The sequence below is a fragment of the Epargyreus clarus genome, unplaced genomic scaffold (assembly GCF_041222505.1).
Source record: "Epargyreus clarus isolate Ecla_fem2 unplaced genomic scaffold, WU_Ecla_fem_2.2 ptg000017l, whole genome shotgun sequence".
NCBI classification, from domain to species: domain Eukaryota; kingdom Metazoa; phylum Arthropoda; class Insecta; order Lepidoptera; family Hesperiidae; genus Epargyreus; species Epargyreus clarus.
Genome location: NW_027332225.1, coordinates 11,842,945 through 11,864,394, shown reverse-complemented (window position 1 = coordinate 11,864,394; position 21,450 = coordinate 11,842,945). Strand labels below are relative to the sequence as shown.

Sequence of the window (21,450 nt, the reverse complement as noted above, 5' to 3'; positions counted from 1 at the left end):
TGTCTCTGCGATTAGATTCTGTCAAAGATATCATTTTTTTCATATCTTTTACATAAAACACTTTTCTGATATCTTTTTCAATGTATTAAGTCTTTTTAATTAATTTCTTTGTTTTCCTATTTAAAAGTTTATCTTGATTTTTTGCCGGACTGCGGAGAGTAATCTTTTTTGAAGGTATGTATGTACGATATGTGTGTGTCTATTGTCTCTTTATCTTGCAGCCCACACGGATTGATAGATTTCAACAAACGGAGGTGTCGTTGAATTCGTCTCATCATCATCATCAACCCATTACTGTCCCACTGCTGGGCACGGGCCTCCTCTCATAATGAGAAGGATTAGGCCATAGTCCACCGCGCTGGCCAAGTGCGTATTGGTAGACTTCACATACCTTTGAGATTTTTTTATAAATCTCTCAGGTATATAGGTTTCCTCACGATGTTTTCCTTCACCGTTTAGCAAGTGATAATTAATTTCTAATACGCACATAACTTTCAAAATCAGAGGTGCGTGCCTGGGATTTGATCCTCGGATCCCTCGATCGAGACGGCGGGTTTCTTAACCACTAGGCTATCACTACCATGAATTCGTCTAAACTGTGGAAATAACATAATAACATATATATATAACATAATATTTTAGGTATTTTTTGTATTGTATTTTTATAAAAAAATCACAAATGCAACATATGCACATTACATTCACCATTTGATTTTATGTATCGTTATTGATTTGATGTTAATCATAGTTACAAAAACATTTTTATTACCTTCTGTTTTAATCTCCTATTTATTAGAAAATCGAATTTCGCCACTTCCACCAAAGCGTTGGAGTAGATTTATAAATTTCATCCTTTATTTTGATAGATTCCAGAACGCGTCCCCTTTCAAACACGCGGAGTATTTGCGCTAAAATTTCGTTACATTCGCGAGTACGATTTCTTTTGATGTCACCTACGTGTCTCCTCTTCCGTTAGTTTATTTTTAAAAAACTATCTCTAGCTCCCTACTTCCGCTTTATCTTTTCGCTTTTCCTTTATACATAATGAATATGTTTCTACAAACGACGTGTTTAATGTCAGTTTATTGATTGTTACGGAGGTAGTGTTTCAAGTAGGTGAGGGATACTCTATAAGAATTTTAACTTTGAAATAATTATGGTTTTTGGTAACTTATTTGCAAATTTTTTTGTTCTATTAAATTAACTCAAGGACGTGCATTTTCTTGATATTGATTTAAAAGATGATGGAATGATTAAAAAAAAATCAAAAAATTTTATTCACTCGCTCATCTGTCGAAAGCTGCGATATACATAGATGTCGCGAAGGTGCCTCCTTAATTCAATTTAGCAGGTTCTCAAAAACATTTGTATAGAAAGAAACCAATAACTAAAATATTTAAAACATAAATACTAAAAAAGACTACGACATCCATCGCAAATTCACATAAGCGCAAACAACGTACCGTTTACTAAATCAATTACCCTTTTCTCCTCAATTTTCTCCAGTAGCACTACCATGAGTTTACAAAAGTATTACTCGCTAGCGACTGCGTAAAATAAATGTATGAAAAATTGTACAGCGCCTCTGGTGGTTACTCGTAGAACTAAATTCCGTAGTGTGAGCCACTCGTAACGTAAAAAACCTATCGAAATCAAATCGCTAGCGAATGTCATTATGATCTATTGCCATACAAATTCGGTCCCATGAGTCATTAATTTGACAGACGTTGTCAAGAAATACCGTTTCGATAGTAATTATGTTATTCACTAGCAAAATGACAATAGTTTTCTATTTACAATTTCTATAGTGGCGTTTCTATGCCAACTCATGGTAGTGCTGCTGGTCACGTTACTAAAACACAATTTCGTGCGTCTGAACATAGATTAGAAGGTTCAGCAAATTTGTTGTCCAAATAAAGCAACGTCAACCGGTAAGCATGATCTACACGCTCTCCACACCACATGAAGTCTTAATCCGAGGCCTGTCCAATACAAATTGGACACAAAAGCAGTAACACTAAAATGCGCTTTGGAACACCGACAGCTTGGGATCAACAGCACTTTAAGTGGATTGGTTACCTGGTGTTCGGAAGCGATAATTTCCTTAAAGAAACATACACGCCGCTAATTCCACATGGAACAGTCGTTTTACACTATTTGCGAAGTAAGATTATCTTTATTAACATGTGGATTAGTTATTACATTTTAATGTGAGTAAACATTTTTGTTACCTTTACTTTATTGGCAACATTGTTGTACTGTCGCAACGGTCGTGTGTCTCTTCGTATACACACAGTTCTGCTGATCTTTCTATATTTTTTCTGAAGTATTTTTGCGAATCATCCTGCTGAGCCATGCAGGTTACCTTGTAATCAAGTGTAAACAGGATCGATATCTTAGCAACATTTGATCGCAAATACTTTGCTGTCTGTAAGAACTAAGTTGGAACGCCTCGTGAGCCTCTCCTATTTCACAGCACTTCCAACTAAAACACAACATTAAATCATACTTCATTATGAGGCAAAAAACGTGGTGTTGTCCTCGGTCGTAGTATAAAGGTAAGGTCCAACAATGGTAATTTCGAAACCTTCCCTTTATTATCTGACCAAAGAGTAAATCAGTGTCTATTAATTTTACTCCGACAAAACCCTTAATTTTAAGAGAGAAACTATAATATTTGTGTCAAAATTCGACAGTGCAGTGAATAATGTAAATGAATGAAATAAAATTAATTAAGCAGGCAATCTTACCTTTTTTTCCTCTCTTTCTCTGTTTGTTTCTTTCCTAATTCTTTTTTAAGTGCCACTTACAGATATTACGCGTCAACATACAGCACACAAGCCTTAAACTAACTTCACCAAACGTACATATGTACTCTTGCCGTGCATGTTGCTACTCGTCTCTTTATCTGTAGACATTTCTCTTTTGAACATGTTTTTTTTTTTTTTTTCTTTTATAATATAAGAGTAGCAGACGAGCATGCAGTCCACCTGATGGTAAGTGGCTACTGCCGCCCATGGACATCTGTAATCAACCCCAGATAGGATTAGATATTCCTACCTGAGGTCGGCCACAGATGCGCCGCTACCCCTGAGGACTAAGCTGGAACGCCTCGGAAAAGTCTGTCTCCCTTACCACACCCTTCAAACCGGAACACAGCAGCGCTTAACACTGCTGTTATTAGGTAGAAATAGGTGTGGCGGTGGTGCCGCCGGAGTCGAACCACAAAGGGTTCTACCACCTTTAAACAATGTTCTAGTCATCCCTCCAATTATACCCTATTTTCAGAGCATACGTGCTTCATACTTCCTTGAATGTGCACGCACATGGTAATAAAAGGCAGCGGCGGTATCTACTATTTACGAAAGGCACGCAATGGGGAGTAAGTAAATTCACTTTTCTTAAATGAAGTAGGAAATAAGGTACAAAACGACATGTTCACATGAGCTCACTACCTCCTATAACCATCTATATTCTCAAAGAGCGCTACCTGAGCTAAGCCACAAGTGTGTTGTTAGAACGTCGGATACCCGCAGCGGAAATTTTGAATGAGGCACCCAGTCTAAGAGTCGATCTAATTTTTCAAGCTTTTATAAATGTCTACAGTGAAACTTGTACATTTGGAGCCCTCCAGGACTAGAGGCTCTGGGCGAACCCATCCAGCCGCTCCCCTCCCCTTGGTCCTCCAGTATCCTGTGCGGCATCATTCAAACTAGAATACAGCAACATTTGTAGAAGCTGCGGTGTTCTGGTTTGAAGGGTGTGGTAAGGGAGACTTACTTATCCGAAGCGTTCTAGCTTAGTCCTCAGGGGTAGCGGCGCATCTGTGGCTGACCTCAGGTAGGAACATCTTATCCTATTTGGGGTTGATTACGGATGTCCATGGCTGGCAGTAGCCACTTACCATCAGGTGGACTGCATGCTGGTCTGCATACTCCTACATTATATAAAAAAGCATTTCACTTGTATTAGTACATAGTCATAAAATTAGCGTAACTCCTCTATCGGCTTTAGGTAGATCCCCGTAAGTGGTACTCACCATTTCAGAACAAATGGATTTCAAGCTGGTTTGATAAATCAATCTTTTGAAAATGTGGATTCCACCAGCTCTCTTGTCAACTGACTTGTTCTTTCTCATGCTGAGAGAACTAAAATTTTACATAATACCAGTTACCATAATGTTAATGTATGTTTTAGGTGTTCGCGACCATCTCGGTTCCTCTAGAACCACCAGAGACTACAGTGAGCATGGCATGGTTCTTCGAAGCCAATTATTATGCCGTCGACAACTCGACATATCTGGAACCGTTGCTTGGAGATATTGAAGTAAGCATTACTTTATATAACTACTCGTATCTTTTTTATAATTGAACCCAACGATAAAGCAGACGGGCTACTTAGTGGAAAATAGTCACCATCGGCTATGGTTATTTGCAACACTAGAAAAGTCGGCAATGCATTGAAGTTTAATGCGTTATCCTTTGCCTATATTTTATTTATGTATTTATTATCACAGTAGATATAAATTTATTAATAATTTGAAATGTTTGCCTTTCAGGTCACAAGCCGACGAAAAAAACGTTATATAGCATCAAATAGTTTCTTGACACGAAAATATCTGTATAATATTATTGAGGGTATGCTAGCAAAGTAAGTATATATTTTGGTTAATATTTTCCCCCGAAACCTAAATTTCTTTAAATAAAGATGTTATTTAAAGATAACATTCTACGTTTTGTTCATTCTCTAGTTTTAGTGGTAGAAGCCCTTGTGATTCAATTCTGAAGACATCACCGCTACACCTATATGTGCCTGGTAACAGCGATACAGTGTTCCGGTATGAAGGGTGTGGTAAAAGATATATATATACATATATATATATATATATATATATATATATATATATATAGGTATATAAGATAAGTGTCCTACCTGAGGTGGGGCACAGGTGCGGCTGCGTACCCTTGAGGACCAAGGTTGAATGACTCGGATATATATATATATATATATATATATATATATAACGCACCTGTGCCCCACCTCAGGTAGGACACTTATCTTATCCCAGATTGATTACATCCATGGGCGGCAGTAGCCACTGGATTGCATGCTCATATAGTACCTCTATGTTTTAAAAAAGTGTTAAGGTATTACGGTTATTAATGTGTAATAGGAATAGGAACCTATCTATATACCCCCATTTTAATACACCTGACATTAAGTAAATATCGCACAAAGAGCAGTGCTTAAATTAATAAAGAATCTTAAATACGACATTAATTTTTACACAGATCGTTAATACATTTTTGGATCCAGTAAATTATTCCACACCCCATAAATATTACTAAAAATTTTTAGCAGGCAATATTGAAGATACACTTAGTGCTAGCGACTTCACGGGATTTTGGTCCTTATATCCTTGATGGGTAGTATACATAAAGGCTTCATTTGTTTGCAGACACGGCTATCACGGGCGCTCCTGCTTGCTACGGGCCATTTGTGAGAGCAGCACCTCACATTTCTTACATAATGGCGTTCTGGGCGACATACTTCATCTCATTCTCACGTAAGTTGGTACAGACTGTATTTGACTTCATGGAACTTAGTAACTTTAAAATAGCTTGAACTGTCCAATAAAATATTAAAGTGAAATGGTTGTGACTCTTTTGTGCTAATTTGTACGATATCAAAGTACAGATGTCATACGATTTATGTATAAAGTCTAAATTGAGCAGTAATAGCCTAGTAGTAGAAACTTGGTCACTGATTTTCCAAAGTTAAGTCCGTTTTAGAAATTCATGTACTATAATGATGAAGGAAAACATCCTGAGGAAACCTACACTGAAGCCACCGGCACGGTGGATTATTGCTTGGACTCCTCTCGCTTTCAGAGGAGACCCGGTAGCGGGACAATAAAAACTCTAAAATAAGTTGTTCTTTTCAGACCATCGACATCAATGCAAGAAAATTTAGAAGATTGTTACTACGAAGCAGAATACTGGGGATTAGAGGATAAATGTGGAGACTATGAAACCTTTTGTTCAAACAGTCCATTAGATTATATCTCGATACGCGTTAATAACATCTTATGAGGCGTCCATTAATTGCGTAAAGAATTTGGGGGTGAGTTGATCAGACCAGATTTCTGCCAAGCCCGTGTGGGAAAGAGGTCTCACCAAATAATATCACATATTTTTTCGAAAGCAACAATGTAAAATTGATTAATATATTTACCCTCTTCCCATCCAAATCTCACGTGATGGAGAGGAAATTAGTCCTGGAAAGTTTTGCGCAGGGAGTCTAAGGGTGGACGGTGGTCGAAAAATTTATTTACTTACCACACGCAATATACGGACGCTTCCTTGTATTTATTTATTGATAATTTATATCCTTCACTACATAAATATATTTTAAAAAATACTCTCATATTTTATTAATATATTTCCATACTATATTAAAAAGCCTATCCTTCCCTAATCGGTAAATATCTTAATGAAATCTCCATACCACCAGAGGAACTACTTGCTTGTTTACTACTTGTCTTTAACTTATCATAAACTACACAAGTCTATTTTTGGCATAGGAAAGAAACACTCCTTCTATAACGTGAAAAACAAACAAATGTCCCCATTATAGCGGAGTCGCTGTGCTTTATATCCAGTCAGTGCATTAGCGCTGTTATTTCTATTTCCGTTCCATTTCGACAAATCCCACCATTAAAATTCGTGGTCAGGAGCCACTAAAAATACGAGCGGGGCGTGCTCCAACTGCAATAAACAATTTCAATCGGTGCGAACGGTCCCAGCTCTGCAATAGCGCCATAGTGCGAGGTTATTACTTGGAACGAGAATTGAAACAGTTAATGTGCGATTTTTCGTCATATTTTGCTATATTCCGTTGGATTTCTGTTTAAAATACTCGAGCAATTAATGGTTTTTTTTTTTTTATAATATAGGAGTAGCAGACGAGCATGCAGTCCACCTGATAGTAACCACCCACCTACTAATGCCACCCATGTACATTTGTAATCAACCCCAGATAGAATTAGATATTCCTACCTGAGGTCGGCCACAGATGCGCCGCTACCCCTGAGTACTAAGCTGAAACGCCTCCGAAATATCTGTCTCCCTTACCACACCCTTCAAACCGGAACACAGCAGCGCCTAACACTGCTGTTATTAGGTAGAAATAGGTGTGGCGGTGGTGCCGCCGGATTCGAACCGCAACGGGTTCTACCACCTTTAATACAATAGGGTTAAATAGTTACATCATTAATGTACATTTTTATAAGATTGAAGTAGTAAGTCAAGTCATCTGATAGTCATTGCTCACTGCTTGCAATAGATATGGATAACCAACTTCGCCTAAAAAAGGAACTCTACCTAAAGTCGATAACAGATGCGTTCCTATCACTAAAACTATGGCCTAAAATGTAAGTAAATTAGCCACGAATCGAAATAAGAACTAAAAATTGGAAAAATTGTTTACATATTAATTAAAAGATGGAAACAGGACATACGAGTATTTTGTTTTTATATCCATTCTTTAGAGGAAATAGACGTCAATTCCTCCCATTCGAACATTAAACTAAAGGTCAGGAGCCACTAAAATACGAGTGGGGCGTGCTCAAACTGCAATAAACAATTTCAATCGACGCGAATTGTCGCTGCACTGTAACAGAGCGGCCATAGTTGTGGGGATATGACGCGTGACGGGAGTACGAGCGATTGACATCGGCTTCAATGTCTGTTTTGCATAACTATGTAGTTATAAATGGTAACAACTAGTGTGAGGGAGCGGTCACCAGACCGGTGTGACGCGCAGAGGGTCCCCGGCCAGACAGATATAATGAATGAATTATGAATTTAAATATATGTTCTTTGTCTGGTTGTTTGTTTGTGTATTCGTCTTTGTGAGTGTCCACGGAACAAAGCGTTTATTTATTAAGTTTTTTTTTCATATAACATGGGAGTAGCAGACGAGCATGCAGTCCACCTAATGGCAAGTGGGTACTGCCGCCCATGGACATCTATAATCAACCCCAGATAGGATTAGATATTCCTGCTTGAGCTCGACCACAGATGCGCCGCTACCCTGAGGACTAAGCTGGAACGCCTCAGAAAAGTATGTCTCTCTTACCACACCCTTCAAAACGGAACACAGCAGCGCCTATTACTGCTGTTATTAGACAGAAATAGGTGTGGCGGTGGGGTCCCCCGGAGTCGAATGACAAAGGGCTCTACCACCTTTAAATTAAGTATTACAAGTTAAGTAGATGCGACGATACCATCGCAGTCCACGAAGGTCCAACAGAGGTGTTCCAAGTTAAGACCAAATCTGGTCAAAAGCTATATCGACACTATTCTTTTAGTGTGAAATATACCACAAGACAACCAGTTAAATCCTAGTGGAAACCAGAATTAATAAAATGATGATAAGGTAATAAATTAGGACGTTAAACCCTTAAACCTCGGCTTAACAGCAATACAACAGATAATTAACGGCGTTGAACTTAGGTCAGCATCAGCAGAGTTAGATTAATGCCCGTGAGACCAAAACACTGCAGTTATAAGCCGGCGATGCATTGGCGACTCCTCTGGTGTTGCAAATGTCCATAGGCGACGGTGACTGCTTTCCATCAGGTAGCCCGTGCCTTATCGTTAGGCTAAATATAAAAAAAAAAGTTTACTGCATTTTTAGATGAGTAAAATACATAGATAGATCACTCCTAACAAGAAAGTGCAACCAGTTTTCAGAATTGAAATTGTTTAAATAAAGTTTTGACACATCTCGGTGCTAAAATGTCCCTAAAATTATTGAAATATAAAAATACAAGATTCCAAAAAATTACTGACAAATCAGCCTTTTGTGGCTTCATTCAATTGCAAGGCGGTGAAGCATCTTTCTACCTTACTTATCAAAGACTGCCTTATGGAAGAATCTATCATATATTCATGTTAATATTATGACAGCTTAACGGACAAAAGATCAGCATTATTTAAGTTAGTAAATTTTATATAACGACACCATAAACTCATTATTTCATTGATAGGGCCTCCTATTAGAATGAGAAAGGTTTGGGCCATAGCTATGCTAGGCAAGTACGGATTGGTCGACTTCATACACCCTTAAGAAAGTTTTTTAAAAACTCTCCTTTACTTTTCCGTTAACGTTTAAAGTAGTAGGTAAAAATTATAATTTGCACAAAAATGAATAAAACAATAGTGTGTGTCTGAAAACCGAACCTCTCCCCTAATTAAAAGGCCGTATTTGGAACCATTTAGACGACTTTTTGGTGAGTTAAATCCTACAATACACATTTTGGAAATAAGATATCGATTGGAGCCTGGGGTTCAAATTACACGTAAAATTATATCGATACCTTAATTCGCAAATCAGCCAACTCCACTTTTTGTCAAAATGTTTTTTTTTTAATTTATTTTGATAGTAAATGGCGTTGACCAAAATCCATATAACTACAACGGCTTCTCAAAATAGTTGCATCCAATAAAATGTGCTAAATAATAATAAAAGCAACGCTGCAATTTCGCATTCGGTGTTCAGTATCATTTCATCGCTCTGCAATATTGTGCAAAGCGCGCCGATGCAAAAACACTGTTTGCTAGCCAGTTTATTGGAAACATTGTTATTTCGCGATTAATCGTGCCGCAGAAACTATAATTAAAAGGTAAAGTCAATAATTCAACGTTTCGCGAGGAAGCAACTTAACTACTCGGGAGTCTAGGCTGCCAAGAGTTCCAGCTTCGATTCTCACCCAAACTGACATCTTAATTTTATTATAAATGTAATTTTTTATTTTGAATATGTTTTTATGTATTTTATGTTTATATACATATTGTTACCAATAACGTTAACATTACTCATAGCTATGAATAATACTGAAATTTAAGAACCTCCTAGATTTAAAGAGTGTTTGCTCTACCACCCGCTGCATACCCTTCAATCAAATAAACACAGAACACAGCAACTCTAATTAGTGTTCTCTTCAAAGAGTCTGATCTTACAAGATTTAACCTTCTGACGACTCATGTTGCGGAGCGGACATACCAGTCTGACGCACAGGGGGTCCCGGGTTCGATCCCCGGCCAGACAGATTTCTAAATGGTGAATTAAGGTTTCTGTTTCTAGGTCTGGGTGTTTGTGTATTTGTCTCTGTGTGTCCATGGCACCCATGATACAGGGAATCCTAGTGTGGGGCTATGAGTGTAGAAAGCGTTTTTTTTTTCTATATTCGTCACATCGCATAGGCTCAAACATAGCAACGGATTAGCTAGCTGACCGAAGATAACTTCAATTATATTTGGAATTGATTACAAATATCTAAATGTAGTAAACAAATTACTGTGTGATAAAAAATAGACATGTGTTTCGGATAACATGTCGAAACACAATAAATTAAACGGAACTTCGCATTAAATATCCACCGGAAGTATACATACATTGGGTAAATATGTGAAGTAAAATGTGAGCGCCATTACAGATGTATGTTTCGCGGATTTTGCCGCCAAATTACACGATTACATTTGTCAGACTGTCACTGAGCTTCGCTTGAAACGACATTCTATTAACAACACAAGATTGTAAATATCGAAAGGTGTTCTGGTTAAAAGGTGGAAACTTGTTGAATGTTTTTGTATTATGCTGTTACTTGTAGGGTGCTACACCTAAAATCTAGATTAGAAGAGGAAGAAAAGGAAACATTAGGAAACAAGAGTTTTTCATCATCAGCACCGTAACTAGAGTTATTGGTGCTTCTTACCATCTTACCGGATGTGAATTTTGTACCCCTGGCAAGATTTGAAATCTTTTTAGGAAGACAATGTTATTATCTTAATTAATTTCAAGATCGATGACGTTCTATATATCTACCCTAGGGCATGTAGATCTATAATCAATGCCAGGATAAGATTACAATCTTACCTGAGGTCAGCCACAGATGCGTTAACTGAGTAGCGCTAATGATGCAGGACTAAGTTGGAATGCTTCCCACACCTATTTCTACCTAATGATAGCAGTGTTAAGCGCTGCTGTGTTCCATTTTGAAGGGTGGTATTTGGAAGAGTGGTATGGTATGGGAGACATACTTTTCAGAGACGTTCCAGCCTACTTCTCAGGGGTAGCGCCGCATCTGTGGCCGACCTCAGGTAGGAATATCTAATCCTATCTGGGGTTGATTACAGATTTCCATGGGCGCAAGTAGCCACTTACTTCAGGTGGACTGCATGCTCGTCTGCTACTCCTATATTATTAAACAAAAAACTCCCTTACCATACCATTTCAAATTAGGCAGGAATACACACTACACGACTAAGGCCTATAGTCTGTCTAAAATCTTCAAATCCTTATTAATTAACTACTCCAGCGTATTATATACTCCTGGAGGTTTCATTTTAAAGAAATTTATCAAAATGTTAAGTAAAACGTAAGCCTTACTACGCTTGAGAGCGTCGCCACAAATTCCGTATTACATTTGTCAAGCGCGCTGCCTTGCTCAACGAAACATATTTAGGAATGAAAATGTAGAAAATACCCCACAATTTATAAACACGGAATTACTAATGTATTCGAATTGTATAAAAAATACAAATTTTATTATTATTAAGTTTAATCTATCTCTATCTAAATTTATATAAAAAAGTCTCAAAGGTTTGTGAAGTCTACCAATACGTATTTGGCCAGCGCGGTGGACTATGGCCTAATCCTTCTTCTGAGAGGAGACCCGTACCCAGCAGTGGGACAATAATGGATTGATTATGATGATAATCTACCTATTGATATTTCATGAATTTTAATCAAATAGGACATCAAGATAATGTCATATTTATTATTAAGGCCATGTTTATTTCCATACAGTTATCGAAAAGAAAAACCATTTTTTACTTCGCATTATTTGCTAATTGTTTTCTAAAAGTGCTTTTTGTAAAATTAACTAACGCTTCCTACACTTATATAATCTTATTAGTTTTTTTTATATGTTGGTATTTTTATTTTTTGTATTGTTCCGTTTTCCACAAGTGGTATATCAATGTATTCTGCAATAATACGGTACTTAAACAAGAAGACCTAGAAAAAGCTAAGTGTCTAGCCGCGGAATGAACCTGTTACCGGCTATCACTAACGTAACCTCAATACCGGTTCACATGTATCATTACCTATATTTGTCCAAGAAATTTCTCGGCACGTCAAAATTAAAGTTCTAGAACAATTAGCACCAAATCTGGCGCATCTCGTTGCTACGGTCAACTCGTTGTCACATAGCGGGACTGCTTGTACAAGTCATTCGACAAATTAAATTGCACTGTACAAAAAATATGTTTACAGACTACAGATGTACACACGTAAGAATTCATACTAGTTAAAATATGTTGCAGACAATTGTTTTTTACCCATATATAACCTGAATAAGCCGTACGATTTTTTTCTGACCGTGTAGTTTGTAAATAGAAAAATTGTTGCTAGATGGCGTTGCCTAAAAATAAAACGCGAACATAAAGACGTACTGTCACATGAGTTTCAATTTTCAAATCAGGTTTTTTTAGTTGCCAATGTATAATACTATGTATATAGAAAGAAAGTCAAATAACATGTACTTTGGGAAAATTGATAAATAGACACAAATAAACAAAAGGATGAACCCTAAAATTAATACAATTTCTATACCATTTATTCGATGACATGAAAGCGACTTACATCAAGTACCTATTACAAATTATTTTGATGGTGTTAGAATCCTTTGTGATCCGACTCATTTTTGCCTAATAACAGCAGTGTTCTAGTCTGAAGGGTGTAGTAAGGGAGACATACTATTCCGAGGCGTTCCAGCTCGACCTCAGGTAGGAATACCTAATCCTATCTGAGGTTCATTACTGATGTCCATGGGCGGCAGTACCCACTTACCATCAGGTGGACTGCATGCTCGCCTGCTATTCCTATATTATAAAAAAAGTGTTTAAAGTAAAAGGATCGCAGTCATGTTTAGCGTTTGGGTGTTAATTTCCCTCGGTCAACTGTCCTGGCGTTAACGAATCGAGGCGCATTCAAAAAAAGCCTGTCTCTACGTACACATTGTTCGTTTGCTTTGTGTGTTTTGCTAAGCAATCAATATGCGGTGGAGAGCAGTGCTTACTTTGTAAGTACCTTAGTATCTAGTGTTCAAGTTCAATGGTACAGTGCTTTTAATTAATAAAAAGTGCAGGTCTCAAGATAGATGGAACAATCGCAAGGAAATTTGAATTATTGTAGGGCGGAAGTGTTTGTGCAAGAAGTTTTTTTTAGTTTACCTTTAAGAGTCTATTTTAATTATCTTTTGGTAGGACTTAAGGCCTGTTTAAAATTTGTATAAACATCCCTCTTAGGTAATTACTCGTCTATTGTGATTTTCCTCCAATTTTAATGTATGGCTTTTGCTATTTCTGACTTTGAAAATGAGTTTTATTCCACTCAATTTCTGTAGTTTATGATAAAGTGATATTTGTTAATTTCAATTCCATTGTAATTAAAAGAAATTAAATTAAGCAGTTGAAGCAGAAATTGAAGTAAGAAATCTATGTAATATTTGTTTCAGCATCTTCATACTAACAACATGCAGTAGAGGGGACATCCAAAAGAGAGGATTAGTATTTCCACCAACCAGTTTATATGGCGTAAGTAATCTACTATTTTCATTTAAAACATGAAGCCTTTTTAAAATTTCCGAAATTAACGTATAATTCATACTGGAATTAACTCTACTTACCATAATATTTGGCTGAAATCAGTTAAATTGTATTTACAGAGATGATTAATTTATTGACGTCATTCTATATCCACAATGGCGGACGCCCTAAGATAGCGGAGCAATGATTTTTATTTATGTTATGAGTATCAAATAAAAGAGTTTAGGATTACTAAAAAAATTACAAAATATCTCATTTTTAAACCTATTTTTAATATTATTTTTTATTAATTTTTTTTCTAATGTAAATTACGAATGAATTTCAGACCTTCATAGCAATAGCTGTTCCGCTGGATATTCCTGACAAGAACGTGTTCGTGTCTTACAACTTCGAGTCCAACTACAGCGTCATCACTAACATCACTGAGATTGATGAAGTCATCTTTCCAAACTTACCGGTAAGTCTGATTAATTTAAACAATGAATATATTAATAAGCCAATTGTTAATAGACCGAACGTTAACGCGAGATAAATAATAGTGGTACTAGACTGGGGCCAATGAATTAAGACTAATTTGATAGGATATTAAGGCGTTGCCACAAAATTTGATCTTCCACTTTGAAAATTTATTGTACCTACTCTCATTGTTTAGCAGTGGTAGCCTAGTGGTTAAGAACCTCGGCCTCTTGGTCCGAGGATCCAATCCCAGACCTCTGATTTTTTCAAAGTTATAGAAATTAATTATCACTTGCTTGAACGGTGAAGTAAAACATCGTAAGGAACCTACATACCTGAAAAATCTTAAAAAAAAAATTCAAAAGTATGTGAAGTCTACCAATACGCATTTGGCCAGCGCGGTGGACTATGGCCTAATCCTTCTCATTTTGAGAGGAGACCCGTGCCCAACAGTGAGACAGTAATGGGTTGATGATGATGACTCTCATAGTGCGAATCGTTAAATAAGAATTATTATCTTATCATTTAAAGGTTAAAGAAATACCGTTAGGAAACACGCCTAATAATTCGCAGTAGTTTCATCAAAGGTTCGTGAAGTCTACTAATCCATACTTGGCCAGTATGTATCAAGTAACCCAATTTTGAGAAAGAAACCAGCATCAGAAAGCAGTAGATTGACTATGTTGAAGCCTCAACAACATTCATAACTGATTCAAGATCATTTGGAGCTAATTTCATAAACCCTTAGGCGGTAGTACCCTCCCTACCAAGTAAATGATCGTTTACGAATCTTAGAATACAAAATATATTTTCCAATACATGCTTTTTTCTATGTATCGGTTCATAGTACATAGTAGGACAAAAACGACTATGAAAAACGACACCAGTATTTCTCCCACCAAACTGGCCCACAAGATTTATGGAGTAATCACGACCCTCATGAAGAGCCTAAGGAGAGATTACCCCCTAATGAAGCTCACTCCTTCCTGATAATTTATATAAGGCTTTGTCGCTTTATTGGATAAAGTTGGTACAAAGGTTTTGATTTACATTTTTTGGACTGTTCAGTGGTCTATGTTCTGAATAAGGTCTTACTGAAATTTTTTGTCGGGAATAACCAATCATTTATAAAAATTGTATAATAAGAAATATTGATAAGTAATGAGAGTTTAAGAAATAATCAAATTTTAATCATTCTGAAAAATATGTTATCCGCAACGATGCCCTATACTATATTGTGTAATGTGTTGCTATGTTTTGGCAAAATCACAAGCCATTTTTAATAATCATGTGACATCCAAAATTTGACCGGGAAACCCTCGAATCGAACTCTGTACCCACTGTAATAAGCCGAAGTTAATAATAAATATTTTATTATTGTTCTGTTCCACTGGACATAATAAGGCTAATTAAAAAAAATGCTACCGAGATCGAATCCACTATCTCAAGGTACTTATATCCAACCACGAAGCCAGCACCGCACAGACATTAGTACTACAATATTATCTTACATTCCATAATATACCCATAAAATTGCCAACCCTATACAACAGACAGAAATGAAAGTTCATAAATGGAAACACAGTACTGAGCTCATTACGCCAATTATATTTTATTTGTGCAAATAATTTTTAATGAGACATGTCTGTTCGTTCATAATAATAGTACTTCCACACAGCGTTCAAATTATTAAAAAGTAAATAAACTGCGATTGATACGGACTTTGTATTTAATCTGTGCAACGCGCATGCCATAACCATGCCATATTCAATCTGCTCTACGGATTGAATATGACTTTATAATTGTTTTTTTAGAATTCCGTATCCAAAGGATAAAAACCGTGGAAAAAACGGCACCCTATTACTCAGTCTCCGCTGTCTGTCCATCTTTCCGTCTATCTGTCTGTCACAGAGCTCCATCTCTGGAACTTTAATAGATGGACACTTGAAATTTTCACACAGTACTTTTTTTTTAATTCATACCTAACGATAAGGCAGACGGGCTACCTGGTTGGAAGTCACCGTCGCCTATGGACATTGCAACAACAGAGGAGTCACCAATGCATCGCCGGCTTTGGATACAACTACCGTTCTCACAGACCTACAGGTCTGTGACTGTTCTCCATGGAATTATTACGTGGTTTAGGTTGAAGAAACATACTTATCTGTGGATTCCACCATAATCCTCATAGGTACCAACTCATCTGTAGCTCAGGTAGGAATATCTAATCCTATCTGGCGTTGATTTTAGATATCCATGGGCAGTTGCCACTTACCATCAGGTAGACTGCAAGCCTACGTCATAACATCTACCTACATGCCAAATTTCAGCCCGATCCGTACAGTGGTTTGGGCTGTGCGTTGATAGATCACTACGTCAGTCAGACACCTTTGAGTTATATATATTTAGAAAGACATCTTATAAAAATGTGTGTGTTTTTTAAACCTGTTAAAAATTACAGAAACGTGTTACTAACAATAAAACTTATTTTCCAGATAATCTCATCCCGACACAGTCGCAGCATAACTAGAGAATTGGCTTACACGGTACTGGAAACAAGATTTAAAGAGTAAGTTTAAGATTATAACTCGCGACGCGGATAAACTTGCGATGTTCTGTCGACCGCAATTTGTAATAAGTTCCGTGCCCCGTAAACAACTATTAGAGAATCAGAGTTTAAGGATAAGGATAAGATAATAAGATAGATGATAAGGATAGGATAAGGGTAATAAGTACTAGGTTTGTGTAGCTTGCATATTTTAAACATATTTAAATTTAAAGATAACTTAAATATTAATATGTTTTGGGATATATCTGTTGTTTTAGGTTAAATGTGTAATAAATTGAGATAAATATTAAAACGTTCCTGTGAGAAATACGTGGCAAAATAAAGATTTATACATTTTAATGTTGAAGTGCAATATAATATAAAAAAATACTATGTATCAGTGGCGTAGCTAGGTAACCAAGGGCCCTGGGGCAAATAAAAAAATGGGGCCCCACTGCTATGGAAACTGATTAGGTTTTATCAAACAAAAATATGAAATATACAGATACTTTATAAATGCTAAGCTATTTAAGCTCTTTTTTGTGCAGTGCAGGGCAGGTAATAAAAATATTAAACAGTAACAACATAAATTACAATAAATACTGGATGTAGGTTTGGCTAATAAAACGAAATAGGATCGTCAAGGATTTATCATATAAAGGTCGGGCCTAACTGACTAAATAACTATTTTATTTACAATTTTTCCTAGCTTTAGTTTCCGCAAAAATATAACGTTTCCACATAAATCAAAAATGTTTCACTGTAGGGACATTTGTTCTTAAAATAGGCAGATCAAAGCGTCATAGGACCACGATTGGATACGATCCTATGACGCTAATGTGTCCGTTATATTTTCGCAAGTTACAAACATATATGTCATAACATCGAAGAATTAGTTGATTAACCAACAAATTCTTCCATATGACATATTTATTTATGTATAATCCTTAAGGATTAGTATGCAAATGTATGAAAAAATACGTATTTTCTTCAAAATTTTCCTTTTCCTTTAATTTGTCACATAACATTACTTACTTAAATAAATTAAGGGTCCATGTGTCGGCGCACCCCGATTTGATACGATTGCGCATTAACATGCCGATCAATACATTTATTGATTTATATATATACTCGTATATGTCTACCAAACCGCAAGATACTAACAAATAAACACAAAAAAACATATGTCTGCAAACTATTCACATTTGTGCATAGGTGGTCTGCACCGTATTCCTTAGCCGGTTCTTACGGCACCCACGGAAAGAGAGGGGGAGGCCCTATTTTACAACGCCGGGGCCTCACGGCGGAATACTTCCGTTAGGTCGCATTCTAGCACTCCATATTTGCTCATTATTTCCTTGCATGATTGGTGAACAGTCCATGCTTGAGTTAGTTGAGGTAAAACTAAGTACTAGTACAGAAAGAATTTAGGGGAATTCCCTAGGCATAAATTTTACATTACTTTCAACTGAGTTGTCATGTTTAAAGTGGGGTTGCAACATTTCATATTTATTTTGAAAATGGGAGAAATTTCCAAAAGTTCCGTTTGATCGAGATTTCTGGTAAGGGTTCGAGGGCCCCCTGAGTTTGAGGGCCCCGGGGCACTGCCCCGCCTAGCCCCTAGGTAGCTACGCCACTGCTATGTATATATAATATAAAAAATAAAAATAATATACCACAAACATACTTTATGTAAACTGAAATATTATAATAATTATTTATTATGTTAATGTATTATTATTTATCATATTATATTTATTAATATTAATATTGTTATTTAATTTATTATATTAATAAATAATTACCCTTCATTAAAGAGTAAGTTTAAGATTATAACTCGCGACACGGATAAACTTGCGATGTTCTGTGGACCGCAATTTGTAGGATAAGTTCCGCCCCGTAAACAACTATTAATTAAAGTTTAAGCTTTGATAAGCTTCTAAGTTTGAGTAGCTTGCATATTTTAAACATTATTTGGGGTTGATTACAGATGTCCATAGGCGGCAGTAGCCACTTACCATCAGGTGGACTGCATACTCGTCGTCTGCTACTCCATATCATAAAAAAACATATTTGAAGATGAGATCAAATTTTTATATATAGTATATATTAAGTTAATTCTTTAAGATTCTATGTGAATTTCGTGGTAACCTAAATATTTATATAATTTAAAGTGGAAATACAATGTAATATAAATATTTAAAGTCGATCAATTGATTTGAGTTTTACGTTTGTGTTCAAACATTTATGTAAACTGAACTTTTGTATATATTCATAACTTGAGTATTATTGAAGATACTAATTGAAGTAAAAGAAGAGAGACACACTCATTCACAACTTAGACAGGTAGCAAGGCATCTATGGCCGCCTCAGGTAAAACTCTCTCATTATAGAATAAACATTTGTACTATTTTAAATAGCACACATTTTTTTTGAATGGTAGCGACAACTTACCATCAGGTAGACTGCATGGTCAATTCCTTATGTTGCTGGTTCCTTGATTCCTTTGGCTGTTTGTGTAAATTTTGTTTCCAATTACAGAAATGGCATGAACGGCAAGGAGTGTATGTTGCGAAATATTTGCGAAGCAGCGGAGACACCTCTGCATCACAACGGCCTCTTGGGCCACATCATGCATATTATATTTACGTAAGTACCATAATAGTGAGAACTCATACGAAGTACACGTTTTATATTCTAGACTTCTTATTTCTCCTGGGGCACTACTAGGATGTCCTGGTATGCTCACGCTGCATCCTATTGCATAATTCAAATCACTCATAAAGCCTACGACTAAAATATTAAAGATTATCCAATCATAACTAATCCAATGATATTTAAAGATGGTAGAACCTTCTGTAATCCAACTCCGGAGACACTCCGTTCTCTATACTTTAATTCAGTTTTTACTCCTCTTTCCAGGCCATCAGCGTCAAAAGAAGAAGGATTAGACGACGAATACTACCAGGCAGAAGCAGATGGATTGAAGGGAGACTGTGATAAATACATGGATTTGTGTCCGCTTAGCTTATTTGACCTCATTACCAGACTAGTTGAAGTAAGGCATTAAAATAGTTAATTTACCTATCTGGTCTTTTGATTTTGTTTTCTATGTCTCCCCTTTATCATATACATTACATAGATGTATAACCTAATGTCATTGATACATGATTATAACTAGAAACGTTAAACACTGAGGCAAAGGAACGAATCTTTGAATGTTCCTACTTAGCCCTTATATAAAGTATTGTATCTGTGACCGATTTTAAATCTATAGATCGATTTTTAATCATAGGCAACACTGACCACGTTGTCTCTTCCATGTCATTTTGTACGATTCCTTTATTGGGATAGATTACGATTAATATTTCTTATCGCAATAGAAATACTATTTTAAAAGATTGTAAAGAATCTTAAGTCACTATATTACTCACTTCTATTATAAACAAATATAAACACTAAACAAGATTTATTGCTCAAAGAAAAAATAACAACAACAAAATTTCTAATGCATAGGATATTTATTAACGTTTAAGGTATACATAATTACAATTATAAATATTACCTTACGATTGTAATGTGTAATACATATTTAAAAAAGTTCTAAAGAACTTCTTTTCACAGCCTGACCCTTAAATTAGGATTCTTATATTCTATATAATTTAATGAAGAAAAACAATATTAAAACTCTACCTAAAACTAAAATATTTGTGAACATTTTTTTCGAGCTATAAAACTTAGGTTCCTCTACAATTATTAAGTACTACACAATTATTTTCAATAAATGTTTTTAAGAATAATATGTATGGGAAAACTTCTCATGCCTATTTACCTCAGGTCAATATGGCTTCGACATTCAAGTATGAAAACATGTTCTACTCTATATGTGGCTAGATAAACATTATATAGTGCAATGACCACAATATAACATACATTATATGTGATTTTAGACTTCTGTCGCTAAAATGCAGTTATCTATCAAGAGGTAACAAAGGTTAAAACATATCTATCCTAACCTAACCTAACCCTTATAATGTAACTGTTTATTCTGTACAAAGAGAGAGATAAAAAAATGTTTAACACACCTGCCTCCTGTGTTTTAAAAAAAAATTTTGACCATCTTGCTCTTCTCCTACCATTAATACATTTGAAAAGACAGGCAAAAAAAGGTTTTCATGTTTTCAGATCGTAATAATTTTGATGATGGTACTTATTTATGTTGACGTACTTCCTAAAAACACAAATAACCTAATGAATCATTCCAATCGTCTCTACGTCTTTTGGGTACATGAAGTTGTTCTTCCTCATGGGAATGGAGGATATCTCCTGATCTACTGGTACCCTGGTATCGTATAGGGATGGCGACTGGAAGATGATCCCGAAGGTGCCCACGAAGCAGGCGATGGTGAACAGCCACAGGAAGAACCGATCCAGAACCATCGACATGAACTTCCAGTCTTCTACCACCTGTGAACAAATTAGGTATTAAAAAGGATTTTCAGAAATGATAGTTAGTGACAGGCAATGATGTTACGTAAGTGAAGTGACGTCATTTGCTTCAAATTCTCAGAAATGAAAGCCAATAAGGTTCAATTATGTTACATAATTTTTAGTGAAGTGACCACATTTTCTTCCTACCTATCGGATGGTCCGTAAAATATCTAGGATTTCGTAGTCAAATTATTTTTAAGTAACATTTAGATTTCAGTAACAAAGGAATGTATAGAAACGGAGTGGTGGTGCGTGGATTTATAGCAATCAGTACGTACT

General features: G+C 36.0%; 3 protein-coding genes across 5 annotated transcripts in view; 2 read left to right on the top strand and 1 right to left on the bottom strand.

The window, feature by feature from the left end:
• The first annotated feature begins 1,937 nt into the window (after positions 1-1,937).
• On the top strand, positions 1,938-6,092 carry LOC140749248 (uncharacterized). Its single transcript, XM_073082291.1, has 6 exons — positions 1,938-2,011; positions 3,289-3,382; positions 4,198-4,326; positions 4,559-4,650; positions 5,459-5,566; positions 5,945-6,092. Exons 1-6 carry the CDS (start codon positions 1,938-1,940, stop codon positions 6,090-6,092), a joined length of 645 nt encoding a protein of 214 aa, XP_072938392.1.
• A 7,032-nt stretch (positions 6,093-13,124) lies between these two features.
• On the top strand, positions 13,125-19,750 carry LOC140749246 (uncharacterized). Its single transcript, XM_073082290.1, has 6 exons — positions 13,125-13,150; positions 13,586-13,664; positions 14,002-14,133; positions 16,628-16,701; positions 19,222-19,329; positions 19,603-19,750. Exons 1-6 carry the CDS (start codon positions 13,125-13,127, stop codon positions 19,748-19,750), a joined length of 567 nt encoding a protein of 188 aa, XP_072938391.1.
• Positions 19,751-20,800: 1,050 nt separating this feature from the next.
• nAChRbeta2 (nicotinic acetylcholine receptor beta2) overlaps positions 20,801-21,450 on the bottom strand; it is a 51,883-nt gene continuing 51,233 nt past the window's right edge. For all 3 annotated transcript variants that reach the window (XM_073081896.1, XM_073081893.1, XM_073081894.1), the window contains one exon: positions 20,801-21,147. In XM_073081896.1, the coding sequence (XP_072937997.1) occupies positions 20,929-21,147 (219 nt within the window). In that variant the 3' untranslated portion in view covers positions 20,801-20,928. The remainder of the gene's footprint in view (positions 21,148-21,450) is intronic.